This window comes from Phyllostomus discolor, chromosome 11, assembly GCF_004126475.2.
Source record: "Phyllostomus discolor isolate MPI-MPIP mPhyDis1 chromosome 11, mPhyDis1.pri.v3, whole genome shotgun sequence".
In the NCBI taxonomy this organism is placed as follows: domain Eukaryota; kingdom Metazoa; phylum Chordata; class Mammalia; order Chiroptera; family Phyllostomidae; genus Phyllostomus; species Phyllostomus discolor.
The window spans coordinates 34,771,172-34,792,184 of record NC_040913.2 but is presented as its reverse complement, the minus strand read 5'-3'; the positions used below and the strand labels follow the sequence as shown (position 1 = coordinate 34,792,184).

At 35.8% G+C, this 21,013-nt stretch overlaps 1 protein-coding gene across 2 annotated transcripts in view; it reads right to left on the bottom strand.

Annotated features, from left to right (window-relative positions):
• DIAPH3 (diaphanous related formin 3) overlaps positions 1 to 21,013 on the bottom strand; it is a 472,405-nt gene that overhangs the window by 303,870 nt on the left and 147,522 nt on the right. For both annotated transcript variants that reach the window (XM_028526818.2, XM_028526817.2), the window contains 5 exons: positions 12,562 to 12,672; positions 12,165 to 12,283; positions 11,249 to 11,365; positions 6,951 to 7,069; positions 3,390 to 3,454 (listed from right to left, as the gene is read on the bottom strand). In XM_028526818.2, the coding sequence (XP_028382619.1) occupies positions 3,390 to 3,454; positions 6,951 to 7,069; positions 11,249 to 11,365; positions 12,165 to 12,283; positions 12,562 to 12,672 (531 nt within the window). The remainder of the gene's footprint in view (positions 1 to 3,389; positions 3,455 to 6,950; positions 7,070 to 11,248; positions 11,366 to 12,164; positions 12,284 to 12,561; positions 12,673 to 21,013) is intronic.

The following is a 21,013-nucleotide window of genomic DNA, read 5'->3' as shown; positions in this document are numbered from 1 at the left end:
TACAAGGGCGTGTCCACTTTGTAACAACAGCATATGTATGATTTGTACGTTTTTCTATACTTATGTTAAATTTTAAATATGTTTGTTAAAAACAAAATACTTTTCCAAAGAGAGTCTCTGGGAATTTCAAAGAATGAATATACAAAGTTCTCTGACAATAATGCAATTAAATTAGATACTAACAATAAAAAGATAGACAAAACAAAGTCTCTTGGAGAGTAAAAAATGCAATTCTAAACTTATGAGTTAAGGAAAATTTTTAAAAATAAATAAATAAAATCTTTGAAAAAAGAAAAAGTATTTTTAGGGCATAAGAAAGATAAGTTTGGTTTAGGAAAAGTTAAGCATGTGTAAGAAATTCACAGTTTGTGCATGGCTTCTCTTTGGCATCTCACCTTGTTGCCTCATACTGATCCATCAGGGTTCACACTAGTCAAGGCTTCCTTGAGTGAGTCTTCCCTGGATGGCCACCCAGGACTAAGTGAGGGATACAGTCAAACCTCGGTTCTCGAACATCTTGTTTATAGGACAATTCAGTTCCCAACCAAGTTGTTCCTGAGAAAATGTCTTGGCTGTCTAACAAAACTTTGGGTCTCTATTCTCTGCCCAACAACTCCTTTCATGCTGATACTTGTATGATCAGTCACGTGTCTCTCAGGCAACAAAGGAGATTTGGTTTTCGAACAAATTGCTTCTCCAAGTTTTCTGGAATGAATTAAGTTCTAGAACTGAGGTTCCACCATACTTCCTGTAGGCTTACACACAACATAGGTTTTTTCCTACTAGAGCAATCAACACACTGAAATATAAAAACATCAAAATGTAGTATCACATTCCTCAATAGAAGAATCATCAATAATGAAAACCTAGAAGTTCATCAATAATGAAAACCTTTTCTATTTTATTCCAAAGCTTTACATTTGTAATTAAACTCAATATATCTTTGTTGAATGAACTGATGGGCCAATTCCTGTCCACTCTTCCTTTATATGATGAATGACTAAGTCACTACCACATATTAAAGTCCTCCAATCTCCCAACATCAAAAACCTTTGAGAGCTCTTTTTCTCTATTCTCCTTTTAATGACTGCTCAGTCAGTGTTTACTGCTGTGTAGCAAGAAATATTAAATTCTTTTTATGAGAGTGAGAATGAAAACGTCTTTTCTATAATATAAATATGTACACTATCATATTTCATAAGCCTTGGAATGAGATTCAGAAGAATAAAGGATTGTGTAGAGGAAAAATGATAAAACTATCAAAACGACTAGTCATAATTAGTACACACAAGAGAATTCAATAAATTAACTTGGCCCAGTATTACATACCAAAAAATAAAAAAAAATCTAGATCCTCCCCTATAAAAGGATCAGACAAAATATAAACTTTACTTTAGCATTTTTATAATATCTATAGACAAATCACAGTACCCTTGGGGATAAAATGAATATCCATTAAAGATATACTTTATAAAAACTGATATGATAGCCTTCTTCTCCAAAAAGAGTTACTAGAGCAATATTGCACTTACAATATTACATGCAAAAATGTCAAGAAACACAGTTAAGGTTGAGGGTCTGCATAATTTCATTCCCTAGGGTAAATGTATTAGTGTATCTGTACAAGAAGGTTGATAATTCAATATTCTCTATGTACTTTCTGACATTTCTGGTCTTCATTTTTCAAATTTATGCACCAAAATAAAGAATGTGTCTGGCAACTAAGATAGCTTCCTGCCTAAAGCAAAGTATTTACATGTGTCCTTACAAAGCTATCAGAAAGAAGTTCTTGCTGATATATACAAAATGGTATGGCAGTAGAAATCTTTTATGGAGCGAACAGTATTTTCTGAATATACCTAAGACACATAACTTCTTCCTAAATGGAGACAACTAACCTTGAACAAGGTCTTTCTTCTATTTACATTTAAAGCTTACAATTTTAAAACAATATATTAAGAAGGTTATCATGTTTAACACCAATCATATAAACTATATGTCTAAAAATTATTATAAAAGCAAATTTATACTATCTGGGATACATCCAAATCAAATACTTGAAAGTCTCCTACTACTTTTCCATAAAGAGTAAGATTCTTACTGAGTTTAGAATATAAAGGTGGCAGGGTGAGGGGTCACTCAACAGCACAGACATCTATCAACTGTAACACTGACAACACTTAATTTAAATGACTCCACTAGACTAGGTACTTCAGGGCAGTGACAATATCATGTTCACAGCTATAATCTTAGCTGTAACTGAAGGCCTGAGATATAATACCCTCTCAGTAAGTGGTCAGTGAACTTTAGGACATTTACAAAATTTTTCACAAGTTACTGTTAACTTATGAAAATGTGTCCACCATTTGAAGTCATATTTTATCTTAAAAGTTTACAAAACTGTACATTTTTTCAAGATGTTTTTAGGGCCAGATAACAACAACAAAAAAAAATGTAGAGTCTTTTTCATGATGCCAAAAACACAGTGTTCATTTAGTATACATTCATTTAGTGGTGGTAGTAGTAATTGTTACTATTTCTCCGATGTAAGAAACCAGTTCAATCAATTCAAATCAGAGTAACTACCTAAAATATGAAGAAAACAACACTGCCAGCAAGAAAAAAACAAAACTGAACAAAACAAAAAACCACCATAGAAAAAACTCTAATAGGTATGCTCTAAGCAGAGATAAAAACACAAAACAGCATCTTAAAGAGAAGTAATGAACGAACAGCTGGCTGGTTAGCAATACTACTAGGCTGAAACAAATGAAGTTGGCAATATCTGATACTTTCGACCTGTGAAAATGTAATTTTATATGGTTCAACCTGATCTAAAATGAAGAAACATTCATCAAAACAAGCAAATTAAGTTTCTTTAAAAATTTTTGGACATATTTTTAAACCTAAGTGCCTAAATTATATGATTTCTTGAGAAATACACTGATGTTAATATTCTGACTCTATATATTTTGTTCAATTAGTCATTCAAAAACATTCTTTTAGTTCTTAGGCGAGGAATCATTCGAGGGGCTGGGGGTAGTGAATAAAACAAATGAAAAAAAATCCCTCATAAAATTTACTCTAGAGAGATGGACAACAGATGTATATATATACACACATAAATAAATAATAAACTATGTAGCATGTAAGATGATAAACACAACAAGAGAAAAACAATAAAACAAGCGTAGGGGGGTCAGGGTTGGGTGTGAGGAGCTACAATTTTTAAATACAATGGTCTGGAAGTCGTCCTTGGAAGATGGCGTTTGTGCAAATGCCTGAAGGAGGTAAAGAAGGAGGAGGGAACACCAAGCAGAGTCTCTGAGGCAGATTCATACCCGCAGTGGTTCCCCAACTAGCTCCTGAAGTTAGTCCAAGTTACTTACTTTCTTGGAAAATTCTGCTGCTTTCTCTTCAGACTCTTCTACTTTCACTTGATCTTTGCAAACATCTAAAATTGCAAGAACAGGACATTTTAAATTGCAGTACTTCCCAAATGTATTATGACTTTAAAAGTTTAAAAAGAAAAAATAATCACTGAAAAGATTTAGAACAGTGCCAGTATTAAGATAAGCAAAATGGAGAAACATATTACAATGCAGAAATGAAGAACTTTCTAAGCATAATACCAAGGCCATAAAACATAAAGGAAAAGATAAACCCTACAATTTTAAACTTCTATTAGGCAGATGGAGGAGGTACTTCAACAGTGACATGTAATACTCAAAGGTTCCTGTCATCAGTCCATATATTTTAAAGGAAGAGAAGATTATATCCAACACAAAATAGGAAAATGGGCAATAGTAATACACAGAGAGTTAAGAATAACAAAACTAAAAATTGCTAAAGCACATGAATGAATTTTATTTTCCCTAATATGAAAATATAAAATATTTAATGAGAAATAGCAAAAATTAAATGATCCATAATGTCAAAGGAAGTGGCATAGAGAAATCAACTTTGCCAACACAACAAATATAAATAAGAATCTTCACTAATGATAAACTAGGCAATATGTACTAAAATTTTAAAATATGAATTTTTTCTTACACATAACATTTCTATTTCTAGGACTTTGTCTTTAAGGATGAATAGTCATTAAAATATTATTCATGTTAGAAAGACTAAAAAGAAATGCTCATAAAATTATTTAAATAAGTTATGATACAGGAGATCTATTCAAAAGTATCCAGTCATATAATATGAAAATAGACATTTATGGAAGAAGATACAAGATACAAGAAACATTGTACACAGGACAATGACACCACAGTCCCCTTCAAAGTAGGCACCTTGGGACCTCACACAGTTCTTCCAGCATCTCTTCCACAGTTCAAAACACTCTGCAAAATCCTTTGTTAGAATCTCCATCAGCTGCCCTTTTGTATTTTGCTGAAAATCTCATCGATGGTCTGAAATCTCTTCCCTTTCAAAGATCATTTTAGTTTTGGAAAAAGCCAGAAGTTTCAAGGTGTCACATCTGGGCTGTGCCAGGGCTGAATCACCTGGGTGATTTGATGTTTCACCAAAAAATTCTAAACAATACATGAAGCAAGAGCAGGCACGTTGTTGTGATGAAGCTGCCAATCACCAGTTGCCCATAGTTGTGGCTGTTTTCATCTCATTGCATCCCTCAAATGACAAAGAACATCGAGGTGATACTCTTTATTAACTGCTTGGCCTGGAGGGGCATACTTGTGATGGACAACATCTTCCCAATCAACAAACACAGTATAATGGTATCAAAGTCACTGTCACTTTGCCTTGCCTTCTTCAGGTGTGGAGAACCAGGAGACATTCATTGGGACAAGTAGGTCTTTTTTCCGGATCATAACCACAATTCATCTCCAGTTACAGCCCTCTTCAGGAAATCTGCTTCATTGGTAGTGGTTTGAATCAAGTCATTAGCAACTGCAGCATGATGTTCCTTCTGCTCTGGTAGCAGCAGCCATAGAATGAATTTTGCCATGACATGTTTCATGCCAAGATCCTGCATCAAATTCTTGGACACAGTAGTTTTTGGAATCCCCAGATCAGCTTCTAGTTCTCACAATCAGTCACCAATTTTTGTTGATTGCAGTCCATACACGCTTATCATTCTCAGGTGTTCTGCTTGTTGTAGGCCTTCCAGAACATGGATCACTTTCAATAGATTCTCAACTATCTTTGAAACGTTTATGCCACACTTTTATTTGCACTGCACTCACTGCATCATCCCTGAAATCCTTCTGAATCATCCAAGTAGTTTCTGCAGAAGAATGTTCAAGCTTAACACAAAATTTGATGTAGATTTGTTCCCCTTGCTCAGTCATTTTGAATGTGACAGTCACTCGGTATATAAGCCCACTCAATGGCATCTACTGTCCCCACTGACTAGTACAGTGAAGTCATCATTGTTCACACATGTGCATTCCAGTCCACTCTCCTTGGCTGCCAGTTTACATCGATGTCAAACAAAGCATTCTTTTATATTAACCATGGCTGTACTTTCCCAGACAGACCTTGTATATCCATATGATGGAATACCATAGAAGAAGTGATTTATATGGATTTCCTATGAGGTATTTTATCCCTTTCATTTTTTAGTGAAAATAATACATGTGCATGGCTTTAAAAAACAGTATAGAAGGGCTTATAATAATAAGTAATAGCGAACCAAATCAACTGTATTGAAAACTGAACCCAAATCCCTAAATGCAACCTCTCAAAACTCTTTCTATATTAGATTATTTTGTGATTAGGTCCTTAACTCTAAATAAAATGTCCATACCATTATTTCTTATCTATTTAAGACATTATAGATAACTTCCTGTTACTTGCTAAGTTGCTCTATACCACTAAATAAACATGTAAACCTCTGATTCCTGTTACACAGACAGCATCTCTTGATTTTCATTCCAATCCATGAAGCTATCTATGCCACATACTTTCCAACATCTGTCCCCCGAACTGCCCAGCATTGTGTCTTCTCTCATCTTTTCATTTCAACACTCTTCTGTATCTGTACTGTTCAGTGACTATAAGGTTATTCTAAATGTTTAATATCAATAAATACAATAAATTCATTACGTGTATTAGTTATGTTTCCCTTATATAGCCATGCAGTGTTTTAAGATTGTAATTCCTTTCTACGTTCTATATTTTGCAAGAATTGAATGCCAAAACCAGTCATCTACTCAAAAAAAAAAAAAAAAGTGTTCCTAATGTTCAGGAATAAATATTCTTTTCTGATACTACTCAAAAATCATTCTACCTTTTGAATTTTTACTCGAAAGCTTGAATTTTATCATTGGTAACAAATTCTATCACTCATTTTCCTTGAAGATATAGACACACTTCATTTCATTTTTAAGAAAGTGTGCACCAAACATTCAAGTCTGAGTAGTCACAGCTTGTATGACAACCACTCATTTGGTGTAAAAAAGAAGCCAATTCAGGTCACACTCAGACAACTACGCGCGTATGTTCTCACCGCATTCTGGTACGCAGCAGAAGTCCTTCACGCACGCATCTCATTTTGTCACACAGATTAAGAAAACAATGTGTGCTCAGGGTAGATATTTAATAAAATTCATATTTTCTAGGTCTTTATCAAGGACATTCCTATGTAAAAAATGACAGTTTTTATTGTTTTGTTCTGCTTTACTGGGAGGGAAGAATACAATGGCTAAAAGGATCGTTTTGCAACACTGCCTCATTTAATCACAAAGTGCTAGCGGTTCTACCCACCTTTGGTTTGCATCACCAGGGCAAATATCAACACAGCAAAAAAGACAAATAATGTTTTAATATTATTAGGAAAGTAGTTTTAAGTATTAGAACCCCAGTAAGGGTATAAAGAACCTTGAAAGTCTACAGGTTCCACTATGAGAACAGATTCTTAGAGCTAAATGAGGGGGTAAGAGACAATAATCTCATTTCCATTTAAATAATAGAGAAATACTCACCAACAAACTGACTTAAATCTAAATCTAGTCTTTTTCGATATGTGAAGTCTGGATCCATCCCATCTCTATGCAATACAATCTGAGATACACATTCGTCAATTATTTTGAAGTACTGTTGCCTAAACCAAGGAAAAGAATAAGTGGACACTCAATTTATTAGTGTGACTTTATATCAAAAAAATATTTTGGTAAGCTTGATTTCAAGTACAATAATTTACTTTGTACAGTTTCAACAGTGGACGTAAATTTAACATGGGAGTGACAGTAAATACCATTACCTTATCACTTTCCTTTTAATAATTTTAAGACATTGTATTTTAAAATCCTTTAGCCAATACAGTGTGTTTTAATGATTTCCTTACACAAGTCAGAACCCTGACCTAACTAGTAAGCAGTAAAAGAAAGAATATTAAGATACAGCGAGATACGTGCTCAAAAGCAATCCTCAATAAAGGTCATCAACCAACTACTGTAATATAGTAAAATAGCTACCATTAATTCATTTTATTAACACAAATTTTTTAAAAATCCTTCTAAAATATTCTCTGGCCCTGGCTGGTGTGGCTCAGTGGATTGGGTGCTGGCCTGCGAATCAAGGGGTCACCAGTCCAATTCTCAGTCCTGAGTTGCGGGACAGGTACCCTGTTGGGAATGCACAAGAGGCAACCACACATTAATGTTTCTTTCCCTCTCTTCCTCCCTCCCTTCCTCTCTCTCTCTCTCTGGAAATAAATAAATAAAATCTTTAAAAAATTATCTTGAAGGTTCTTCAAACCATATAGTATACTGTTTCTAGAATGCATGTGAAATGAAATTGAAAACTGAGACTGTAAATTATATACAATAGCAAGTAAATATGTCTTACTAAAAAAAAGCACTTTTGTCTTACTAGAAAAATTTAGTGTTATAATTTCTGCACAAAAATTAAAGTTTAACTAAAATGCCCAAACATGGTTCATGTTGTCATCACAGTTCAGTCCACTATGTGTGTAATAAGCTAAAGAACATCCCTTAAACTCAAGTCAACACATGTGAAGGAAACATCCAGAAAATTTTATAAAAAACAAATTAAAGTGATAGAAACTGTGGGCACCATTCTAATGAGGTATAGTCCTCAATCCCCAGCCCCCTTCCACCCTCCAACTCATTTCTGCCCTCAATGTCATTCTGCAATTCTTCTCCCAAACTTCCTTACCATGTATAGGGTCTCCTCTCTAGGTACTTGGGCCTTCCTTCCCTAAAACTATGACCTATAGCCTTTGACCTACTTACCCTATATCGAATAAACGATCCATTAAGTTTAATAAAATTTACAACAGCTTAAGATTAGCATAAAGACTAAGACTCATTAATTGTCTGAGTAAAAATGTTCAAGACACTGTTCTAGGCTATAAAATCAAAGCAAGAAGGTATTATCAACTTCTTTCAAATAATCCCCCATTCTCTAATACTTTAGCCATAATCACATTCACATTCAAGATACATAATTGCACACACATTTATATCTTTCACATTTGAAGATTTAGATGATGCACTTCCATTCCTCTTTACTCATGCAATGCTATCCTAATGTTGTTTTAATAAGAAAAATATTTGATATTAACAATGCAAGCTACTTATATCATTGAAAAAAAATCATTTCAGTAACTATTTTCCCTCCTCCATACTCCCAATTATGAGCTCATTTATAATCTATCAGAAATTTTGTGCAAAAAACATTTCAGCAAAGCAATATTAGCAAAGAATAATGTGCATCTGATTTCCAGAAATATAAATTGAGAAAATAATCTCTATGAATGATATCGGTGAGTTAGGGAGTATGTCAGAGGTATATGGGAATAACATTAAGAGATGAACCAAAATTGTCATTACTTACTGACAAAAAGCCATTTTAGAGGATTTTTAAAACAGTGTTCATTTTCTCTGTAATATTTTTACAGAATATGAGAAATTACCTCCCATGCACACCCAACAACATGGTGTTCTGCATATGGTCAGCCACTAATTATTTGTTGCAGAATTGAATTTGATCTTCTACTCCACCCTCTAATTATCTCACTGCATTTGATTTTTCTTGGTTGGCAGGGGCTACTTTGATATGCATTCTCCAATGGAGTTCCACTGCAGTAAAATTTTCTTATGTTCCAAATATAGAAGTGAACAAATAATCTAATTTTGTTATTTACTAATTATTTTAAATGAGACTATTTTGCATTCTGAAATCTATTTATTCTGCACCTAATCTATTGAAAAACAAAATGAATTATGTTTATTCAGATCAATAATTTAAAATGTTCATTAAACAAAATACATTCAGATAACAGAAGACTTCTGAACGGGAAAATCCAGGTCCATCTGAGATAGTGATACCAAAAAATGAAGGTAAGACCAAGATTCATAGAACTCTAAATCAAAGAGTTAATTTTACTGTATGTAAATTAAAAAATGAACATCTGAAAACATTTTATGTAAATAAACACGATTCTAACTTAATATTCTTATAAAAACATAACCTCCTTATAAGAACTAAAACAACCCAATAGCAAATAACGAGAATGTTGGATCACGGGAAGAACACACGTGGAGCTGTCTGCACTCCCAGTCACAGAAGGAACACTGCCTTCAGAGCAACCATACTTGGAACAAAGACCAAGGACCTACAGCTTAAAGAGCCAACAAAAAATCAGCATTAGACTGAATCAAATTTAAAAAGTGATACTCAAAAGATGACCAAAATAATTAAACTTGTGTGCCTCACTAACGTCACTTCAGTGAGACTACAATTTTTCTCTGAGACCCTTAATCCCACTGAAGTGATACAACTGATCCCTTGAACATGCCCCAGAACAGCTGTGCTTTGTAATCTATTTTGAAATTAGACACCTCTTGTTCCCCTGGAGCACAGATGAAGGGATTAAGGTCATTAAGTAAGATATAACATCCCCAACCTCACCCCCCACAGCACTAGGACCACATTCGAATTTTTGAAAGCAAATGTCAGTGTTGAATTCTTGAAGTCTCAAACAGCTTTAAACAACTGAAGGTTGCCAGGACCAACCATACAAGGGAGATCAAGTAAAGGATGGGGTTTCTTCAGAGGAAATGGAAGTCTCAATTTCACTTTTAAGTAAGTCTGGAAGATAAATATAATATCCCAACTAGCAGAGTACATATATTTTAAAATTTTATGTAATTAATGTATTAGTATTTTTTATCTAGCATTTATAAATAGTGGTTAAATATTTAAACTGTTTTATTTTTAATATTAGAAGAAAATTAAGCATCAAAACAGGTCATTAAACTCATATTTTAGAATACCAATGGGATTCCTCAATTTTACAAAGGGAGGAGATAGGATGGATGATCTGTACTCAACCCAAAGTACCTAAAAGTTCTAACATTTTTGACTCATTCTGTTCCCATGTTAGGCACATCAAAGCACACTCCCTGACCTCACCTAGAGGACAGTGCCCAAATGACACATGCCTAGCAAATCCTTCCTGCTAAAATAAGAATATGGAAAAACTTACTGACAACATTATTTGAGAATGCAATTTCAGTATAGCTATATTGGTGGCAAAAAAAAAAGGTTTTATAATCAAAGATCTCAGCTTCCCTCATAAAATAGTAATAAAAGCAAAAAGAGGATATTGAAAACATTTACTGAACATACAGCATGTGCCAAGTATCTGGCTAGGAGTTTTACCCATGTTATCATATTTCGTTTTCATAGCAACCCAAGCAAGTTAGGTGCTAATATCCATACATAGTTACATGTAGGTAAAGTACAGACAGAATAAACAGCCTGTTAATAAGGTCAAGATGGCTAAGACATAACCAAACTTGAAAAGTCATTTGTCTTGCTTTTCTGATACATTAGCAACATTAAACACATCTATCTTATTAAGGCACTTTCTACCTGCTTAATAAAAGCAATGTTTAAGTGCCCTACATGTAATTTATAAAGAGAAACTCATCATCATTCCTACTGCCTAAGGACTAACCAGAAAATATCATCTGTCACTTGATAAACTAGCAATTTGTTGCTAGTTTGCATTTCTATTCAGATGAAAAGTTGTAAACAAGAATCCACTGGAGCTTTAAGAAAAAGTAGTAATATTTTACCATCACCTATCTAAATATAAGCCCAGAGGAAATGCTACATTCTATGAATCAGTATTATGACAAAAATGAAAATCTTAAAATTATTTGCTTGCCCAAATCAAACATCAGGTGAATTTCAAAATTTACAGAATTTTACTAGTGCAAGAAGACATTAGAATATAGCTTCCTCTTACCTTATAAAACAATCATTTCGAATCAGTAAAAGATGCTGAAGAATAGAAATAAAATACTTCTCTGCTCTAGTTTCCTTAACTGTGCTCCACACCATGTTGTAAACATCATATGCATCAGTAAATCAGTTAAGGAACATGTCGATTTATCCTCTGCAATAAACTAAATAATATGACATAGAATCTGCTTTGTAACACTTCTAAGGATTACTGTGTCTTACCCTAAAACAGGCATCGTTTATACTCAACATGTGGTCAAAAACAGGTAATTAGAACTGAGAGTAGAGGGAAAGTTGTGTGCAAATGACTCCCTGACACCTCTTGGCTTTTCCTCTACTGTTAATTTCAACCAATCGCCCTCTACAGAGCCAAGATGCTGCTGGCAGACAGTGCACTGGGCTCAGGGGGATGAGGGACCAAGAGAGCATTACCTACCAGGGAAAAACCTACTGGGGGACTGGAACCTGGCGGATCTCTGAAAAAGCACAGACATATGCAGACCCAAGGCATTAACAAAATCCGGTGTGAGTACATACCCAGGGTGTAAGGCAGGAGCTAACCAGAAGTCTAAAGTCCCCCAATTCCTACTGCTGGAAAGCATGTGGGGAGGGGGCAGGTACCAAACACAAAAAGAGAACAGAATACACATACACATAAGAGACTGGTGTCACAGAATTCATTTGTAGATTGTAACATGCATTTAGTTATGGGTATATTGATAAAAATCACACATTAATTAACTAATAAAATAAGAAAGGTTTATACAATTATCTTCTTATTCATAAAGATTTGATTTTTGATTTTATATTGTTTATACAGAAATGGCTTCAGGAGTTTAATATTTTATGGGATGGAACTTGGTTGGTTAAGTTTTAACAGTAATTTGTATATCTGTCTAGACTTTAGAACAAAAGGATATTCAAGCTCAGCTCTAATATCTTCCAGGCGATGAGACAACTCAATCAAGTCTTCTTCCTTGTGTTCATCAAAAACTTTAAGTTGGATATCCAGGCCATCATTCTTAATGCATTTTAAGTTCTAGAAATAATAGAAATTATAATAAAATATTTTCACAATGCAAAAAAATTAAATACAGAAAATAAACAATAAACCAACCATTCAACTTGATTTATACCATTCAAACATTTAAAGTGTTAAATACTCAGAAATCTTATCTAGATTTAAAAAACAGATTTTAATATTTAAGCCTTTTTTCCCCACAGATAAATTATTCTCAAAGGTAATTTATCTAAATTTCCCCTTACTCAAGTACTCCTCTAATTTAAATATTAATAAGGAGACTGCAGGGCACTTACTGGCAGTATCTCTTTCAGTCCACAACGCATAAATTCATTTCTGATGTGAAGCCTGAAGTCCAGATCATCAGGAGAGGTAACAAGGGCATTGATGAGCTGCATACATGCCACCTACAGTAAATTACACAGCGAAAGTCAGACTTGGACTTGACATGTAAAAAGGGGGTAACAGAAATGAAACATCAAGGTCTTGCTCCAAGTATTATCAAATATCTTCCTTCACAAGAGAGTCTATTAAGAACAATTCTTATGTAAACTATTTTAATCAACTCTAAGTTCTATAAAAAATACAGTTTCAGAGGAGTCTTTACTTTCAAGCAGTCAGAGGTTCCTGTGGGCAAGGAGGGGTGGAGAAACATTAGGCATTGCCACTATTTCGTAAAAACATTTACTCTAACCAAAAGTTCTTGTCCAAAAATGTCGTTCATACACATAAGCCACAAACTCAATACATCCTAGTTGACAAACTGTAAATCTCTAATAGATGGCTAATACTAAACTAGGAAAATGAAATAATTTTCCATTCATCAAGAGAAATCTACAGCCCCAAAATCTTCAAAGTCAACAAGTGTCCTGAATATGGTTAATGGGGTTGTTATTACCTGAAACTATTTACAAATGCTACACAATAAATTACTAGCAGTTAATTTACCAGGAAATAGTTCTTAGCTTTTGGTAAAAATTCAAAATCACTGCATATTATAACAAATGCATAAAGAAATAATATAACTAACTATATTATTTATTATTTAATACATAACTGAAATGATAAAAATTAAAATTCACTACATTTTTTCAGTTTAGGTTTAACACTCCAACTTTCAGCCTCTCCATTTTTTTAACCCTGACCTAAATACATCATTCATCATCTGAAGTCTATACGATGGAAGGAAGAGAGATTGTCTCCAGAGAAGCAAAAGTATGCTTTGCTACTGATATCGTTATTTTTATAAGTCTACATTCTACCAACATCTAGCAAGAATGATGAGCCTTCTGATCAATGTTTAAGCTCATGCTGTTCCCAAAATTGTCCTTTCTCCATCCCTTAAGGCAAGGTTTCTATGAATTTAAAATGCCATTTTTAGATTAAGACACCAGTAGGGGGTCTCAGCCCCTGTTGGTTGAAATATATAGTAATTGTTGTATTTTATATCTAAATGCTAAAAATCTAACCAGTATCCTTCTACTGTCAAAACTTAAGACTGTTTAAAGTGGAGTTGAGAAATGTGCCAGAAGAGAGGAAAGAAAAACATTTTTTTCCTTAAAAAAAGGAAAAACTGAAAAAAAGAATCAATCTTTCCAGCATACATTCACTGAACTGTAACCAGTTCATGTCAAAAAGCCAAGTTTAAAATGCTTTCTTTCCACTTCCTTCCCAGTCATTACCTGGTACCCACAAATATTTTTCTCAGCAATACTACATAATTTTAAAAGATCCCAAAGAGCACGTAAGTAATGGTTCTGTGCATTCAGAGAAATTAAATCAGTCTTAGTCACCAAGTTTCTGGGAAAGATATAAATTAAAGATTACTCAAAGCCACAAAAATTAGTAAATTTGCTCCCTTAGCAAATATCACCTAAATGGAAAGTAGTTATGTGTAGAGAAATAATAGTATGAAAATGCAGAGAAAAAAGAGAAAAGACTCATCCAAAATACTTCCAGTAAATATTCTAAATGACAATTCACTATAACGGGAAAAATAGAAAATTGACTGAAGTTGAAATGATGACTTTAGTTTTATAAAATATCCTTCCCAATTCTAATAATAATTTGCCATCATGACCTATAGCCACTCTTTGATTAACTTATACTGTTTATGTTGACTATGCGAGGACGTCTATGAATATATACAAGTATGCAGCAAAATGTATTATTTCCTTACAGATAAAAAATTCTATAATCAAGCTAAAAACCAAGGAATGAGTTTCCTCTACATTTTTAACACATATACCATCGTATCACATGATTTCACACTAATACAACATACCATCAGAAGTGGGTACCAAATCAATTCCAAGAGACACTAAAAAAGTTTCATGAACTATGACAGTAAAAAAGACAAGTTGCCTGCCCAAATGAAGGTAAATAGGTATAAGGATTAAAAATACACTATGTACTATGAGAAATATGTTTGGTATATATATAAAGTGTAAGAAGGTGCAGACAAGGGGACCCCAAAAGAAGGATTTGAAATGGGGTCCAGAACTCAGGGGATCCAGGAAATATTGAAAAGATGGGATATCCTCTCCCCCACAAGTCTGAACTGGGGGATGGGATGCATGGAGCAGGACCATTGAGAGCTGTTTTGAATAGCAATGGTTTTGCAGATAACTTCTAGAATGGTAATTTAATATATCTATAATCTCTAACTGGTTTCATAGATATGTTAATTAGCTGTGGCCATGCTTTCAGCCAGGGAGATGGGAGTGACTTCCACCCAGGATGTAACTGGGAGGCAGCTCCCCCTGGTTACAGAGCCTGTGTAAGAGCTTGGAGATGATTGGCTCCACACCATAGGGCCACACCTGTCCAGACTTACTATGGCAGCCCAGAAAAATAAGGGAATGCTGGCAGGTATAACTGACTGTGGGAGGAGTCAGAAATGGGGCTGCAGAGACCCAGGCATGGTTGGGATTTAAACTGAACCATGACAAGAAGAACCACGAGGCTTTAGCAGGGGAGAGCCACAAGGCTTTGAGTCTCCCTTTGCCACACAGCTTAGGAAGCCAGAAAGCAAGATGTAGCAGCGATGCAGAGCTCTCACTTAGCAGTTTGGAAGAATGTAGGAGAAATACTGCGGGAAGGAAAGGGGTGAAAAGACTCCTGCTGGTGGGCCATGAGAAGGTGTCATGTGGTTTTCAATTAATAACTAGAAATCCTGGCGACACAGCTGATGGTGCTGGGAACCAAAGGAGGCCTGCCAGCCGAGCACGGATTACTGGGAAAAACCGGGGGCTGCCTGAGCCACAGACCTCTATTTCTTTTCCCGAGATATGGTACCCCGGAACCGGGCAAAGGGGGAAAGGAAGGACTGTGTGTGTTCGTGGGTGTTTTAAGGGATTTGGGGATTTTAATGAAGATATTAAGTCATTACTCTTAAGTCTGTATAACTTTTGAATAAATAATTCCTTTCCTTTTCACCAATCTCTGACATGGTGAGCTATAATTCCTTGGTGGAAGGCAAGGTAAACCTAGTACAGGGGACCCTGGGAGAAGAGGGGGTGGTCCATTCAATAACACTGTGCGACCCCTTCTCCATTGGCAAATAAGGGAAAATCATGGGAGACCACATGTGCAGTAACTTCAAAGTAATACAACTACTTGTACATGAGCAATAAAAGCCCACCAAAACTAGCCAGGAAGGATCCACCCTATAAGAATAGAATCCCTCCAGCACATGAGGTCAATCTCTGCTTGGAGTTGGCCTGCTCCCATGTTCTCTGCTATAAATTCTGTGTGTTCAGTTCCATTCTTTGTCCCAATCACCAAGAACCTGGTTACCTGTGCCCGCCCACCTGTGACAATGGGAATATGGAAAAACTAAATAAAAACCAAGACAGCTTAGTAATGGTACAGACTCCTAAGGATTAATAGGAAGGCAGCCTGATGAAGAGGACGACCAAGATGTTGCAAAGAGAGGGATTAACATGTTCAACAACATGGGCTCTTTCACTGACTTCAGGAAATTCAGATTCCCTAAGTAGTTTGTAGCGTGGGAAGGAAGAGAGCAGGGGAAGAAGTCAATGGAGATGAGGCTAAACAAAGAGACAGGGTAGATGAAACACCAGATGCAAACAGAAACAGTGGCCAACATAAAGGATTTTATGCAAAGAAAAGTCAATAATAGAGGCAAGTTAGGAATCTACTGTAGAAGTAAGTTTGATGAGCAATAAGGGAGAGCTCGAACACTTGAAATATAAAGAAAAACGGACACAGTGTAATAATGGCTGGATGGACAGGGGTTGAAGACAATTTACAACAGTCCTGCTACCTTTGTTATTCAAGTAACGGGGTGGTCCCATTAACACATAGAAAATGCAAGGAGAGAAACAAGTTTTAGAGGAAAATAGAAAAAAATCCACTTTTAAAATTCTGAGATTGAAATGAAGCCATTAGGAATCTCTCATTCATTAATAAAAACTAGTTACTAAGTACCTTACCCTATGTCACCTGGGGATATTAACAGAAACTCAAGGAAATAATAAGTGAGATGTTCATCATAAAGAATTAATCACCATGCTCTGCTTGATGTTCCAAAAACGCAGCATATGATCTCCATTAATTTGCATTATGCCATACTAATTGCTTCAATAGAAGTTCTGGAACTGAGAAAAGTAAGAAAACAAGGACCTTCTGCCCTCTGGGGAGAATCCTAAGTTAACGAAAAATTCTATCTTTGGGCATCAGACTGCAGTTCACTTTCTGTTTTGTTAGCTCATACAATTCATCCCATCAAAGCCTATTTACTGGTGCCAACTATGTATCAGACACTGTTCTTTTGCTAGGGATATAGCAATAAGAGAGAGAGAGAGGCACAGAGACAGAGAGAGACAGAGTAGTCAAGAGCTGAATCTACATTTTTGGGCCTAGGCAATTCAAAGAATAAAGTTGTCATTTATTTGGATGGGAAACACCATGGGGGAAATGAGATGGGGAAGAAAGATCAGGAATTCATTTTTTTGAAAATATTAAATTGGAAGTATCTATATCAAAAAGAGTGGGGGGAAATGGACACAGGAGACTCCAGTCCAAGAAAGAAATTACCGTAGTGAAATGAGGTGCAAAGCAAAAAGGACCCCAATATAGAGCTTGTTCCCCCACAGCCCTTGGCTGGGGGATGGGGGAGCAGACCATAGGACAATTAGGATACTTTTCATAACAATGGCAAGCCGATGGCTAGCTAGTAGCTGTGCTACTAGCACAGGTAAAGAGTGTATATGTGACTTCCACAAGGTATGGTGACTCCTGACTTGGGGTGGTAGAGGGAATTTGTACCTGAGTTAGAGGCAAGAAGGTGGTTCCCCCTGCCTCACTGAGTCACTCCTGCCCTGACTAAAGGTGGCAGCAAAGTGAATGTACACAATACAGTAAAGTGGCAAATGTAGTTCAGTGTAGGGGAAGCCACATTAAGAGATGACTTAGGAAGCTCCAGGTCTGGATTTAAACTAAGGGTGGACAGAGAGAAGAGGCTGGTCCACCTTGAGGCCTGGAAGAGTAGGTAGCAACCATGCTGACCTGTAGTAAAAAGGGCAGCCATGTGAGACAGATTCAGCACTGCTGCTGGTAGTAAGAGAAGGGCCGTGCAGGGGAGAAGGAGCTATGATGTAGCAGGTAGGCAGTTTGTAGTCAGGATTCGGCCAGGCGGCCTGGGGTAGTCAGGGAGAGAACAGCATGCTGCTGCTCTGATCGGGCCCACTCTAGCTGACTCAGAAGCCATCAAGAACTCTGCCCTGCAAAATGCTAACTCTTGGGACTCGGAATGTACAGAAAGGCCGCTCGCTTGGTGCTTGTGCCCTTCCTGGACTTCACAATGATCCAGCGGAACATGGCACATGTATTCTTGGACTATATGTGGAAGCTGGTGACAAGGTACCCCAGATCCTGAAGGAGAGAGCTGCTGTGATAGGATGGTGACTGAAGCCCACAAGTGTACTTTCCAGAGAGGATGGAGATCTGCTTGCACCGCCAGCTTAAGCACACATAAGGACACAGGGTTTGTTTTCTACTTTTAGCATTTTGGGGTGCAAGGGAAATACTGGGTCTCATGGGAGAACAGGGCTCTGGGCAGAAGTATAAACACTACCCACCAAGGTTTCACCCCAGTAAATAGAAAGCTGTTTCTCTCCACACTAATTGTTGGGTCATGCACCAAGCTCCACATGAACAGGTCCCTGTTTGCTCGGTTACAATTACAACAGAATGAAAACACCAAGAGCTTAGATGGATCATCTAGGAGGTAGTAGAGAGACAGAAGAAAAAAGGACATTGAAAAACTGATAGGGGCAGTTCAATTGTAGGTTTCAATTTCTAGGTTGAGGAAATAAAAATAAATAAATAGAAGAAGAAGGAGGAGGAGAAGGAGGATATACCAACAGGTGTGGTGACTGAATGCCAGGCACAAGGCTTGCCCAACTTCACAGGCCACCAGGGCAGATCCTTTCTCCATAGTTGTGCTAAAGGAACTGAGATGGTATCTAACAAACAGCAAAGCAAGTATTCTTTAGAAAGCTCACTCTTCAGTCAACTTGTTCCTCCTGGATCTAAGTAGATGTTCTTACAAGTAAAACGATGGCTCTACTACATTAAAAACATATCAGCTGCAGAACCTAAATCCAGACTGGAAACAAGAACCAGTAAAGTACTTAAATAAAAATTCTATCAGAATCGGTGAATAATACTTATTGTCTGGACATGAAAGATACTGAGTAGACTGCAATTCATCTCTCCTACCCCACAGCAGATATCATCTGTCTCTCCTCACACAATCAAATTTCACATTTATCAAGTTAAAATGAACAAATGATGTGTACAAAGAAATATTTTGCCTCCAGTGCAAATAAACTCAAAGAATTTAAATAAACATACTTTAATTCAGAATAAAAACTAAATAGAACACACTATATAATATAGACAAACACAAAAATAGTAAAGTACATCAGCAGATGAAGTAGTATAATTTTATGTATACTTCCAATTATATGTTCTGTAAATGATAGATACAGTAAGAGAACAAGTCAGAACTTGGGGTGACTGCATATATCCCACAGATTCAGAAAAAAATTGATTTTAGATGCTATAATTTACATGAACAGGAATGCTGAAAAACAAACTTGGATTTTTAAATATTTATTCAGAAACTTCTCCTGAGACATCATTAATTTCTTCTCTTTCCTCCCATAAATTTGGATGGAACTGCCAGTATTGCAATTTTCGTAGGAAACATTGGCTGGCTTTAAAATCTTGAGTATAAGCTTTGTAAGGACAGGGGTGTATTTCATTCATCTTCACGGTTCTAATATCTAGCACAACCAGTGTGCAACAGTCATTGTGTAATGAACTGACTTGCTGATTAATCATGAAATTTAGCATTTACTCCTTTACCCTTGAGGCATGAGTTAAGTTGATCTTTCTGGGTGGTCTATTGTAGCCTAAGTGAAGAAATAAATTACACAGCCCTGGCCTGATAGCTCAGTTGATTCGAGTGTTGTCCTGATATGCCTAGGTTGAGGTTAAATCCCGGGTCAGAGCACATATAAGAACCAACCAATGAATGCATCAATAAGTGGAACAACAAATCAATGTCTGTCTCTCTTTTACAATAAAATAAAATAAAAATTTTAAAGAATTATGCACACTCAGAAAACTGGCAGGAAATTTTAGACAAAAATGTTAACCACTAGTTTATACTTAAGTGTGCTCCATATGACAATAAGTTCACCTTGGAATATTATTTTACTGTGTTTTTGATGGCTATTAGCTTAATGGCATATTATTTACCAGTCCAATTTAATATGTTTGGTGTTTAATTTGTATTGATATATTAATCTTACTCGTTCATCCTACTGATTTTGACTACTACTCAATAAAACTTGTAGACAAAACAGAGAGGAATTAAATTGATCCTGTATCCTTCTGGAATGTTCCAACAATGGCTCTAAAATTAACTCTCTACCACACTCCATATTCTTCATTTGATCTGTCATTAAATGTGAGAACAATTTATTTAAAACTGAAAATAACTTAAGCTGACAATGATTTGTTTTTTGTGAGGGGATGGGAGACACCTAAAAAATTGTAAGTCAAGAAATCACAATTCATTATAAGAAAGACTTCATTTGATCTCAGGAAAAATTAACCTTGGGTGTATTTTTAGCTTTTAAGGCCCAAAGGCAGCCTGGGGGGGGGGGGGTGCGGAGGCTGGGAGGCAGGCAGGAGCAATTCAATTTGGCTAAATCCACAAGGCATTTTAACCTATGATTTGTGTAATTATTGCCCAATGACAAAAATTCTAAATACATGATTTTAACTCAATTGAGGATGATTTTTAATATTCAGTTTTTAAAACTTTAATGAACCTGAACCACTTAAAAATGAAGGAAATTGTAAATTTTTTAAATTAAAAAAATACCAACTTTTTCCTATTTTCTCATGTTAAAAAACTGAGATCTAATCAAATTTTCTGAGATCTAGTCTGTAGTTAAACTCCGTAAAATACAAGAGATTGAAGAGTTCACCTTCTTTTCTTTCTTTTTTTTTAAAGTTAAAAATTTTCACTGCCATTGTGGCAGCCATGACAACACAACTCTCAAACTTTGACTACAGTGAACATAACTGAGATGAAGAGATTGAGAATTTTTTAAAAAACCCTCATGGACACACACAACAGTTTGGTGATTACCAGGGGAAAAAGAGGTGGGGGGAGGTAGAACTGGGTGAAGGTGGGATAAATGG